Source organism: Scyliorhinus torazame, chromosome 21, assembly GCF_047496885.1.
Source record: "Scyliorhinus torazame isolate Kashiwa2021f chromosome 21, sScyTor2.1, whole genome shotgun sequence".
Lineage (NCBI taxonomy): Eukaryota > Metazoa > Chordata > Chondrichthyes > Carcharhiniformes > Scyliorhinidae > Scyliorhinus > Scyliorhinus torazame.
In genome coordinates, this window is record NC_092727.1 from 73,037,786 (window position 1) to 73,051,117 (window position 13,332).

Here is a 13,332-nt window from a genome sequence, read left to right on the forward strand (position 1 = left end):
GTTCTCACTGGAACGAAGGAGGTTGAGGGGCGACCTGATCGAGTTCTACAAAATTATGAGGGGCATAGACAGAGTGGATAGTCAGAGGCTTTTCCCCGGGGTAGAGGGGTCAATTACTAGGGGGCATAGGTTTAAAGTGAGAGGGGCAATGTTTAGAGTAGATGTACGAGGCAAGTTTTTTACACAGAGGGTAGTGGGTGCCTGGAACTCGCTACCGGAGGAGGTGGTGGAAGCAGGGACGATAGTGACATTTCAGGGGCATCTTGACAAATACATGAATAGGATGGGAATAGAGGGATACGGACCCAGGAAGTGTAGAAGATTGTAGTTTAGTCGGGCAGCATGGTCGGCACGGGCTTGGAGGGCCGAAGGGCCTGTTCCTGTGCTGTACATTTCTTTGTTCTTTGTTGTTCTCGTACACTCGTTGAAGAGTGACAACAGGATTTGGTGGTACAGAGGGACCTGTATGTCGTGGTACATGAATCATAACTTCTTGGTATGTAGATACAGTAAATGATTAGGAAGGGAAATGGATTGTTGGCATTTATTGCAGAGAGAGGCAGTGGTATATTGTCACTGGAATAATAACCCAGAAATCTGAATCCGATAAAAAATCTGGAATTAAAAGTCAGATAGTAAACATGAATTGATTTTTGTAAAATAACCCATCTGGGTCACTAATACCCTTTAGGGAATTCCTACCCAGTCTGGCCTACATGCAACTCCAGACCCACAGGAATGGGTGGTTGACTTAAAATGGTCGAGAAAACCACTCCGTTCAATGGCAATTAGGGACGGGCAATAAATGCTGGTCCAACCAGCGACTGAATAAAGAAAAAGTAGGGAAATATTGCCTATTGCCGCAGTTGTATGGGGCCTTATTAGGCTGCAGCTGGAGTGCTGTACACAGTTTTGGTCTCCTTACTTACGAAAGGATTATGTACAATAGAAGCAATTCAAAGGGATTATCTTACGAGGAAAGGTTGAGCAGTTTGGGCCTATTGGAGTTTAGAAGAATGAATGTATTGAAACATGTAAAATTCTGAAGGGATTCGACAGGGTGGACACAGAGAGGATAGAGAATTCCAACCATAATGTCCTTTAAGGGAGGAAATCTGCTGTCCTTGCCTCCACTGGCCTACATGTGACTCTGGATTTACAACAGTGCAGTTGGCTCTTGATGCTCTCTGAAAGCTACTCTGTTGAAGGGAAATTGGGCAACAAATGGCCAATGAAAGAGTATTAATATTCAAAAAACAAACCCTCTGAAATCCTTGCAGGTCTCCAATTCTGGCTTTTCACATCCACTGGTCCATTATTGGTGGCTGTGCCATTGGCTGTCAAACCCTAAGGTCTGGAAACCTCTGTCAACCTTTTAGTTATCTGTCCTGAGATCTCTTCATTTGTCTCAATCTTTCCTTTGTTGATTATGTCTGTGAAGCACATTGGGATGTTTTCCGATGCTAAAGGCACTAAATAAATGTCAGTTGGTGCTGATGGGGGAATGGCTCTTTTCATTAGCACACCATATTCATGGGATCTGAGCCACACACTACAAACGGGATGAAGAAACAGAAAGATGCAGCCAGGCCACTCATCGAAAATTCCAGCGTTTCCCATTCTGCCATCACCATGACTGGTTTGGATTCTACGAATATTATTCCCAACCAAAAGTTCATGGCGTGTAAACAAGGGTATCTCCCTTTTAGTGATAGTAGAATTATAGTGAATAAAGCATACAGGACACAACATTGTTTAAAACAGCTCAAGTATATTGTGCATGCTGTTTGTTACACCAATTTCCCCAATATTCTCTGAACACTTGCTATGTGAATCACCACACAAAAATCATGCAATGAATGTATATAACTACAGAAGAGAAACATTGCAATGTTATGAGCTAGATTTTATAATACACAGCAGCACAGTTTTATGGGTGCCTCTAGATTTGGTTTTCATGGGAGATTCTTGATACCAATCCTCTCCCCATCTCTCCTGAAGGCGTGGCTCCTTGCTCGGGTTGGGTTCTCCATGAGAATTGATTTCCCTCTGAGTTACCTTGCCTGAGCCTTGTGCTGATCTGTGTTGATTGGCTATTTGACTACCTGGGGCATCACAGTGAAGCCTCACCTTCTCTTCACTCCACATCTGCATGAGCACACTGCCACTGGATAGCCCCGGATCGCAAGGGATAGCACCGACCAAACTCATCTTCCCTCGGCCAGACGTACAATGGCCAATTTCAGAACCATAATGGCCACCCTTGTTGAGATCACTCAATTTTGCACAGAATGCAGATCAAAACTGGGACCTACACTTCCTATACTGCTCAACTCCACCGGGGACTGGTTTAGCTCAGTTGGCTAGACAGTTGGTTTATGATACAGAGCAAGGTCAGCAGCATAGGTTCAACTCCCCTACTGTCTGATGTTATTCATTGAGGCCTGCCATCCCAACATTACCCCTCGCCTGATGTGTGGTGACCATGAGGTTAAATCACCACCAGTCAGCTCTCTCTCACAAACGGAAAAGCAGACTATGGGACAATGGTGACTTTACTTTTACTACTGAACCCCACATTGGAGCAATTCACGAGCCATAGCTCTTTCCAAGAGCCGGTGCAGACTCGATGGGCCAAATGGCCTCCTTCTGCACTGTAAATTCTATGATAGGGCCAAATAAATGATATTTAACACCTCTTCAACAGTTGGATATTTTAGGGGAGGAAAGGATTTTTCAGGGAAAAAAAACATTTAGAAGTTTCTCTTAAAGTCCTGTGAGGCTTTAGTGAGGCTAGACGTATAGTTGGGCGCAGTGCTGCCATGTTACCCGTTTTAAAACAATCAACAATAACTGAAGTAATCTGTGGTTATTGAGGTATGATGGGAATATCAATAATTTATGGAATCTCCTCAGACAATTCACATCTTGCACGGGGATCCCGCAATTAATGATCTTTCCTTCTGAGTGGCTGGAAGGTCCTTCTGTTCCGCTCCAAACTTGGCACCTCAATTGCTGGCTGATACCATTGCCAGGATTGATAGATTGTGGGAATCTTACAGACATCAGTGTCAGGCCCCTCATGATTGAGGGTGCAGTTTGGTACAACCCGGAGTCTGGCGTACAGAGGAATAGCCAATGTCTAATGGGTTGGATGTGACTTCACGGAAATTTTTATATTTAGTAAACTGTGGGGTGGGGGGAAAATAAAACTTTGAGCGGCGAAAGACACCTCTCATTCCTCCAATTCTAGAATCTATCAACCTTGTCATCCATTATGCGTTCACTCGCTGTAGTGACATAAGGTTGCAGCTCCATTGCGGTTAGATATGGTCACATTTTCAGAGCGGATAGGCTCAGGATCGCAAGAACATCCGGAGAACAACATCACTCTAGAACAGTATATTCCTGTCATGGAATCTCAACAATGTAATTTAATGCTGCTCTAATTTACATTATTTTCACATTTAAAATTACAGCAAACCACAGACATAACAGAATCATTTAATATATATCCCTGCTCCAAATATCTAGTCATCGCTGAAGTGTTCAAAGTATGAAGACAGTCAAACCCAAGAGACTAATTAAACATTCTTACAGCAGATTTACAAATACAAATTGGTTGTTGAATTATTGGTTTGTTTTTGCATAGTGAAAGAGTTCTGACCTGATGAGATTTGTTTTCATTTCATTTCAAGTTCAGATGCCGATTTGTAGGGACGCCTCTTTCTCAAAATCATTTTTGCTACAAGAGCTGTCACTCCGATGGTCAAGCCAATGGCTAGTACAAGCAGGATCCACTGGCCTGCCTTAGCCTGCTCTGGTTTTAAACTTAGTCCCAGAAAATCCACATGGCCGTATGGAGCTTGTGTCGGCGGAGTTGGAGGTTCGACCACATCAAGAGCTGAAAAGTAATGTGTGAAAGTTAATCTCTATTCTGATCAGCATACAGACAGGGTGACACGAATAAATGTTGGAAGAGGAGAAAGCCTTTCAGCCTCTAAGAATGCCCCGCCATTCTTTTGTTCTACAGAACATGCCTGATCTTTACACCTCTGGTTATTCTCCTTATCTCCCTATCCCAGTCTGTCCTCAAAGGCACAGCCTTTGAGGCGAGAGACTTCCATATTTCCACCTTTTGTGTGAAAAAAAGCTTTCTGGCTTCACTCTTCTAGAATCCCCCACTAGAGGCAATGGTTTCTCTCTATTTACCGTATTGAATCCCTTTAGTATTTTAAACACCTTGATTAGCTCGCACAAGAGGGTTAAATGAATCTGGAATTCTATCCCAACTCTGCAAAAACAGGCTGGGGCTGCTGGGGAAGCCAGATGACATTTTCAAGACTGGGACTGATGGATTTTTGTAAGGCTGGGGATATGGAATGAAGGATCACTCCTCAATCTTCTTTGCTGAAGGGAATACAAGCCGAGGAACCTGTCCACGCAACTTAACCCGGTATAATTCTGGTGTGCATGAGCTGCACCTGCCTGTTTGAATGGAAAGATCACCTGACACTATTTTGAAGAAAAGCAGAGGAGTCCATAGAATCATTATTCCCACTGTCTTGGCCAATATTCGTCCCTCAATCAACATCATGATTGGAATTCTCCATCCATTCCCACCAACAGGATTTTCCCTTCCCGCTGAAGTGAATGGAGCACCAAATTCTCCATCCTCGCTGGCAGTGGTAGCAGGGCAAACCCGTATCAGAGAATCCCGGCCCACAAAAACATCTGGGCGGTGATGTGTTGGGTAAGCTGGATCTGCGAGGACTGCGTTTACTGTAGCAGAGAGAGAGACAGGCTTCCAACACTTGAAGAAATGCAACTCTATTTTATTAAACTCTTAACTATTAAACATGCTTGAACTGTGGGTTGACACTATGCTGAGTTGACTGGAGACAGTCGTATTGGGTGTTCTGGTCTACAAACAGGTCAACACGGCTGGAGATGGTGTAACTCTATTTTATTAACAACTCAACTGGAATAACATACTGTAAGCTTGGGTACGTGCATTACCAGCTTATCTGTGGACCCTGTCCTATCACTATCTAGGTGAGGCACTCAGCACATGGTGAATGTCTGAGAGGCAGGCTGTGAGCTCTGTGCTCTGAGCTGGCTGCTGCTAGAAAGAGCAGGAACTTTGGTGTCCCCTGTTTTTATAGTGCGTGTGCTCTCACTGATGATTGGCTGCGATATTGTGTATGCTGGTTGGTCCTACTGTATGTCCATCAATGTGTCAGTGTGTGTGTGTGATTGCATCATGATATGCTGATGTATATCATGACATCCCCCCTTTTCGCAAAGAATATGTGCCTACATGAGAATAAATAAAGTAGTGAGTGTGTCTGATCATGTGTGTGCATTATTTACATCAATATGTACATGTGACTATGCTATATCATAGATTATCATAGAGTTTACAGTGCAGAAGGAGGCCATTCGGCCCATCGAGTCTGCACCGGCTCTTGGAAAGAGCACCCTACCCAAGGTCAACACCTCCACCTTATCCCCATAACCCAGTAACCCCACCCAACACTAAGGGCAATTTTGGACACTAAGGGCAATTTATCATGGCCAATCCACCTAACCTGCACATCTTTGGACTGTGGGGGGAAACCGGAGCACCCGGAGGAAACCCACACACACACGGGGAGGATGTGCAGACTCCGCACAGACAGTGACCCAAGCCGGAGTCGAACCTGAGACCCTGGAGCTGTGAAGCAATTGTGCTATCCACAATGCTACCGTGCTGCCCTAAACATATGAGCCCAATACACGGGAAGGTGCCAGGTGCAGAAGAAAACTAATTTACACCAAGAACGAAACAAATGCTATTAACAAATGATGAAAAACTCTGAAACAGTACGGCAGAACAAGTCAGTGAGTCCAATAGTGCAAGGTTTATAAATCAAGTCTTTGGGGTGGGCGACAAATTCGGGTTGACCACCTCAAGGGTGGTTCAGGATCCACCGGCTGAGGAATGGGCCGGGCCACGGTTGAGTGAGGAGGAGGCATGGTACCTGGAAGCTCAACAAAGTCCATGTCAGGGCCAACAGGAGGGCATGGCACCCGTGCAGAATTTCGTAGCGAGCGTGGAACCAGACGAAGGGCACGCCGATTGCGGCGGCGAATGGAGCCAACAGGCAAACGAACCAGAAACAAGCAGGGAGCCACCTGTCTAAGAACCTCAGCAGTTGCCGACCAGCCACCCTCCTGAAGATGTATGCGGACATGATCTCCAGGCACCAGGGCAGGAAGATCAGTCGCCCGAGCATCATGAGACGCCTTGTGTTGCTCACGCTCTTGTTGCATCCGCCGAAGTACCGGAGCACGGTCGAGGTCTGGGACGTGAATGGACGGGACAGTGGTCCTGAGGGTGCGACCCATAAGCAGTTGGGCCGGCGATAGGCCCATGGACAGTGGGGCCGAGCAATAGGCCAGCAAGGTGAGGCAGAAGTCAGATCCTGCATCAGCAGCCTTGCAGAGGAGCCTTTTTACAATGTGGACGCCCTTCTCTGCTTTGCCATTTGATTGAGGGTGCAGGGGACTGGACATCACGTGTGCAAAGTTGTATGCACTAGCGAAGGAAGACCATTCCTGACTCGCGAAGCAGGGGCCATTGTCTGACAGTGAGTTCTCCCAGTGAGCCAGAGAAGACAGAGCCAGGAGTGAGACACAGCTAAGAGTGAGTTTGGGAATTTGAATCTAGGTGGTAATTGAATTAAATCAGTAAGGCAGCTCCTTTTAAATTTCAGGAGTTTAAATTAATTTAAATTAAGCTAGTATTGTGCAGTGTGGATTAACAAGGGCTGCCCCACCCACTCACATAACTGGTTGGCAGTTAAGTGTCAGTCACTTAAATCTACCTTGATCTAAAAGCAGGTGAGGGAGGGGAGTCAATTCAGGACAGTTTAAAAAGAGCAACTTGTAAACTCACTCCCAGTGAGTTCTCCCAGTGAGCCAGAGAAGACAGAGCCAGGAGTGAGACACAGCTAAGAGTGAGTTTGGGAATTTGAATCTAGGTGGTAATTGAATTAAATCAGTAAGGCAGCTCCTTTTAAATTTCAGGAGTTTAAATTAATTTAAATTAAGCTGGTATTGTGCAGTGTGGGTTAACAAGGGCTGCCCCACCCACTCACATAACTGGCTGGCAGTTAAGTGTCAGTCACTTAAATCTACCTTGATCTAAAAGCAGGTGAGGGAGGGGAGTCAATTCAGGACAGTTTAAAAAGAGCAACTTGTAAACTCACTCCCAGTGAGTTCTCCCAGTGAGCCAGAAAAGACAGAGCCAGGAGTGAGACACAGCCAAGAATTTGAATCGAGGTGGGAATTTGAAGCTGGATATGGAGGAAGTGCTTTTTATCCCTGGTAAGTGACTGATAAGTAGTGTTTCTGTTTTCATTTTCTTTTCATTGGTATATTTATTTATTTTTACTTTGTTGTTTTTTTTGTTGAAATTGTAGTTGTTGAAGTTAACCGAAGGTTTAAGACATGGCAGGAGATCTCAGACCCATGTCACACGAGGACGTGTGCGATGTGGGAGCTCAGGGACACGTCCACTGTCCCTGGCTCCTTCACGTGCAAGAAGTGTGTCCAGTTGCAGCTCCTGTTAGACCGCTTGACGGCTCTGGAGCTGCGGATGGGCTCACTTTGGAGCATCCGTGATGCTGAGGACGTCGTGGATAGCCCGTTTAGCGAGTTGGTCACACCGCAGGTGAAAGGTACAGAGGGAGATAGAAAATGGGTGACCAAAAGACAGAGCAAGAGTAGGAAGGCAGTGCAGGTGTCCTCTGCGGTCATCTCCCTGCAAAACAGATACACCGCTTTGGATACTGTTGAAGGGGATGGCTCACCAGGGGAAGGCTGGCCAGGTTAATGGCACCGTGGCTGGCTCTGCTGCACAGCTGGGCAGGAAGAAGAATGGCAGGGCTATAGTGATAGGGGACTCAATTGTAAGGGGAATAGACAGGCGGTTCTGCAGACGCAATCGAGACTCCAGGATGGTATGTTGCCTCCCTGGTGCAAGGGTCAAGGATGTCCCGGAGCGGCTGCAGGACATTCTGGGGGGGGGGGGGGAGGGTGAACAGACAGCTGTCGTGGTGCACATAGGCACCAACGATATAGGTAAAACAGGGGATGAGGTCCTACAAGCTGAATTTAGGGAGCTAGGAGTTAAACTAAAAAGTAGGACCTCAAAGGTAGTAATCTCAGGATTGCTACCAGTGCCATGAGCTAGTCAGAGTAGGAATGTCAGGATAGAGAGGATGAATGCGTGGCTCGAGAGATGGTGCAAGGGGGAGGGATTCTAATTCCTGGGACATTGGAACCGGTTCTGGGGGAGGTGGGACCAGTACAAACCGGACGGTCTGCACCTGGGCAGTACTGGAACCAATGTCCTAGGTGTTTGCTAGAGCTGTTGGGGAGAGTTTAAACTGATGTGGCAGGGGGGTGGGAACCGATGCAGGAAGTTGGAAAGTAGTAAAACAGGGACAGAAATAAAAGGCAGTAAGGGGGAAAGTGTAAGGCAGAGAAGCCATAGTCAAAAATCAAAAAGGGCGACAGTACAAGGTACAGTGACTGAGGGGAGCTCAGTGAATAGGACCAGGAATACTAAAAGAAATAAAACGGGAAGTGAAAACATTAATGGTAAGCGATGCGGCAGGTTGTTACATGAAGATATGGGTTCAACGACAAGGAAAATTAGGAGAAAGGTTAAGAGGAAATATAACTTAGGAGAGGCTACTGATCGAGGTGTTAAGATTCAGAACAGAGGTAAAAAAGCCAACATAAGTGTACTTTACCTGAATGCTCATAGTATTCGGAATAAGGTAAATGAGTTGATGGTGCAAATCATCGTGGATGACTATGATTTAGTGGCCATTACTGAAACATGGTTAAAGGATGGTCACGACTGGGAGTTAAATATCCGAGGGTATCAAACTTTTCGGAAGGACAGAGTGGTGTAGCTCTGTTATTTAAGGATGAAATCCGAGCAACAGTAAGGGATGACATCGGTGCTATGGAGGATAAGGTTGAATCCATTTGGGTGGAAATCAGGAATAGTAAGGCGAAAAAGTCACTGATAGGAGTAATCTATAGGCCACCAAATAGTAACATTATGGTGGGGCAGGCAATAAACAAAGAAATAACAGATGCATGTAGAAATGGTACAGCAGTTATCATGGGGGATTTTAATCTACATGTTGTTTGGTTTAACCAGGTCGGTCAAGGCAGCCTTGAGGAGGAGTTTATAGAATGTATCCGCAATAGTTTCCTAGAACAGTATGTAATGGAACCTACGAGGGAACAAGCGGTCCTAGATTTGGTCCTGTGTAATGAGACAGGATTGATTCAGGATCTCATAGTTAGGGATCCTCTCGGAAGGAGCGATCACAATATGGTGGAATTTAAAATACAGATGGAGGGTGAGAAGGTAAAATCAAGCACTAGTGTTTTGTGCTTAAACAAAGGAGATTACAATGGGATGAGAGAAGAACTAGCTAAGGTAGACTGGGAGCAAAGACTTTATAGTGAAACAGTTGAGGAACAGTGGAGAACCTTCCAAGTGATTTTTCACAGTGCTCAGCAAAGGTTTATACCAACAAAAAGGAAGGACGGTAAAAAGAGGGAAAATCGACCGTGGATATCTCAGGAAATAAGGGAGAGTATCAAATTGAAGGAAAAAACATGCAAAGATCAGTGGGAGACTAGCGGACTGGGAAATCTTTAGGGGGCAACAGAAAGCTACTAAAAAAGCTATAAAGAAGAGGAAGATAGATTATGAGAGTAAACTTGCTGAGAATATAAAAACAGATGGTAAAAGTTTCTACAAATACATAAAACAAAAAAGAGTGGCTAAGGTAAATATTGGTCCTTTAGAGGATGAGAAGGGACATTTAATAATGGGAGATGAGGAAATGGCTGAGGAACTGAACAGGTTTTTTGGGTCGGTCTTCACAGTGGAAATCACAAATAACATGCCAGTGACTGATGGAAATGAGGCTATGACAGGTGAGGACCTTGAGAGGATTGTTATCACCAAGGAGGTAGTGATGGGCAAGCTAATGGGGCTAAAGGTAGACAAGTCTCCTGGACCTGATGGAATGCATCCCAGAGTGCTAAAAGAGATGGCTAGGGAAATTGCAAATGCACTAGAGGTAATTTACCAAAATTCACTAGACTCTGGGGTGGTCCCGGCGGATTGGAAATTAGCAAACGTAACACCACTGTTTAAAAAAGGAGGTCGGCAGAAAGCGGGTAATTATAGGCCAGTGAGCTTAACTTCGGTAGTAGGGAAGATGCTGGAATCTATCATCAAGGAAGAAATAGCGAGGCATCTGGATGGAAATTGTCCCATTGGGCAGACGCAGCATGGGTTCATAAAGGGCAGGTCGTGCCTAACTAATTTAGTGGAATTTTTTGAGGACATTAACAGTGCGGTAGATAACGGGGAGCCAATGGATGTGGTACATCTGGATTTCCAGAAAGCCTTTGACAAAGTGCCACACAAAAGGTTATTGCATAAGATAAAAATGCACGACATTAAGGGGAAAGTAGTAGCATGGATAGAGGATTGGTTAATTAATAGAAAGCAAAGAGTGGGGATTAATGGGTGTTTCTCTGGTTGGCAATCAGTAGCTAGTGGTGTCCCTCAGGGATCAGTGTTGGGCCCACAACTGTTCACAATTTACATAGATGATTTGGAGTTGGGGACCAAGGGCAATGTGTCCAAGTTTGCAGACAACACTAAGATAAGTGGTAAAGCAAAAAGTGCAGAGGATACTAGAAGTCTGCAGAGGGATTTGGATAGGCTACGTGAATGGGCTAGGGTCTGGCAGATGGAATACAATGTTGACAAATGTGAGGTTATCCATTTTGGTAGGAATAATAGCAAAAGGGATTATTATTTAAATTATAAAATATTAAAACATGCAGCTGTGCAGAGAGACCTGGGTGTGCTAGTGCATGAGTCGCAAAAAGTTGGTTTACAGGTGCAGCAGGTGATTAAGAAGGCAAATGGAATTTTGTCCTTCATTGCTAGAGGGATGGAGTTTAAGACTAGGGAGGTTCTGCTGCAATTGTAGAAGGTGTTAGTGAGGCCACACCTGGAGTATTGTGTTCAGTTTTGGTCACCTTATTTGAGAAAGGGTGTACTGGCACTGGAGGGTGTGCAGAGGAGATTCACTAGGTTAATCCCAGAGCTGAAGGGGTTGGATTACGACGAGAGGTTGAGTAGACTGGGACTGTACTCGTTGGAATTTAGAAGGATGAGGGGGGATCTTATCGAAACATATAATAGTATGAAGGGAATAGATAGGATAGATGCGGGCAGGTTGCTTCCACTGGCGGGTGAAAGCAGAACTAGGGGGCATAGCTTCAAAATAAGGGGAAGTCGATTTAGGACTGAGTTTAGGAGGAACTTCTTCACCCAAAGGGTTGTGAATCTATGGAATTCCTTGCCCAGTGAAGCAGTAGATGCTCCTTCATTAAATGTTTTTAAGATAAAGTTAGATAGTTTTTTGAAGAATAAAGGGATTAAGGGTTATGGTGTTCGGGCCGGAAAGTGGAGCTGAGTCCACAAAAGATCAGCCGGGATCTCATTGAATGGTGGAGCAGGCTTGAGGGGCCAGATGGCCTACTCCTGCTCCTAGTTCTTATGTTCTTATGTTCTTATCACGGTGAACGGAATGCCGTGGCGAGCAAAGGTGCTTTACAGGAACGGATAACAGCCGATGACAATTTCCAGGTTAGCTGGAAAAGTAGTCGATGATGATGATGTAGTCCCTGCCGAGCGCATGGAACAGGTCCACGCCCACCTTCGACCAGGGGGACGTGACCATCTCATGGGGCTGAAGGACACCATCCACGACTGCCAAGTCGTCCCGAATGTTGTAAAACTGTGGGCATTGTCCCTTGAGCCACCCGTCCGTCATGTGGCGCATCACACATTGCAGAAGGGGGTCAGCCGCAGTCTCACGGCGAATGTGGGCAAGGCGTTCGTCAGTGGCCGGCAGATTGGCAGAAGTGAAGGCTACATGTGCGTCGACTTGGCCAACGAACCCCTCTGGGTCGGACGGAGTGTTGACTGCCCTGGACAGAGCGTCTGCTATGATCAGGTCCTTACCCGGGGTGTATACAAGTTGGAAGTCGTACCTCCGGAGTTTGGGCAGAATGCTGTTGGGTGTTGGGATAAAAGGTTCTTTTTCGGAATGGCAACCGGTGACGAGTGGTGTCCCGCAGGGTTCAGTGTTGGGGCCACAGTTGTTCTCTTTATATATTAACAATCTAGATGACGGGACTGGGGGCATTCTGGCTAAGTTTTCCGATGATACAAAGATAGGTGGAGGGGCAGGTAGTATGGAGGAGGTGGGGAGGCTGCAGAAAGATTTAGACAGTTTAGGAGAGTGGTCCAAGAAATGGCTGATGAAATTCAACGTGGGCAAGTGCGAGGTCTTGCACTTTGAAAAAAAGAATAGAGGCACGGACTATTTTCTAAACGGTGACAAAATTCATAATGCTGAAGTGCAAAGGGACTTGGGAGTCCTAGTCCAGGATTCTCTAAAGGTAAACTTGCAGGTTGAGTCCGTAACTAAGAAAGCAAATGCAATGTTGTCATTTATCTCAAGAGGCTTGGAATATAAAAGCAGCGATGTACTTCTGAAGCTTTATAAAGCATTAGTTAGGCCCCATTTAGAATACTGTGAGCAATTTTGGGCCCCACACCTCAGGAAGGACATACTGGCACTGGAGCGGGTCCAGCGGAGATTCACACGGATGATCCCAGGAATGGTAGGCCTAACATACGATGAACGTCTGAGGATCCTGGGATTATATTCATTGGAGTTTAGGAGGTTGAGGGGAGATCTAATAGAAACTTACAAGATAATGAATGGCTTAGATAGGGTGGATGTAGGGAAGTTGTTTCCATTAGCAGGGGAGACTAGGACCCGGGGGCACAGCCTTAGAATAAAAGGGAGTCACTTTAGAACAGAGATGAGGAGAAATTTCTTCAGCCAGAGAGTGGTGGGTCTGTGGAATTCATTGCCACAGAGAGCGGTGGAGGCCGGGACATTGAGTGTCTTTAAGACAGAAGTTGATAAATTCTTGATTTCTCGAGGAATTAAGGGCTATGGAGAGAGGGCGGGTAAATGGAGTTGAAATCAGCCATGATTGAATGGTGGCGTGGACTCGATGGGCCGAATGGCCTTACTTCCGCTCATAGGTCTTATGGTCTTATGGTCTCACGTGGCTGTGCCGGCTGGAACCGCTGACAGGTGGGGTAATTGAGCACAGTGTTGGCAATGTCCTCATTTATTCCCCGGCCCTCCG

At 45.7% G+C, this 13,332-nt stretch overlaps 1 protein-coding gene across 1 annotated transcript in view; it reads right to left on the reverse strand.

Annotated features, from left to right (window-relative positions):
- Positions 1 to 1,751: 1,751 nt before the first annotated feature.
- The window catches only part of ace (angiotensin I converting enzyme (peptidyl-dipeptidase A) 1), a 534,228-nt gene continuing 522,647 nt past the window's right edge, over positions 1,752 to 13,332 (reverse strand). Inside the window, exon 25 of the mRNA XM_072486945.1 lies at positions 1,752 to 3,904. Coding sequence (XP_072343046.1) covers positions 3,684 to 3,904 — 221 coding nt within the window. The 3' untranslated portion in view covers positions 1,752 to 3,683. The remainder of the gene's footprint in view (positions 3,905 to 13,332) is intronic.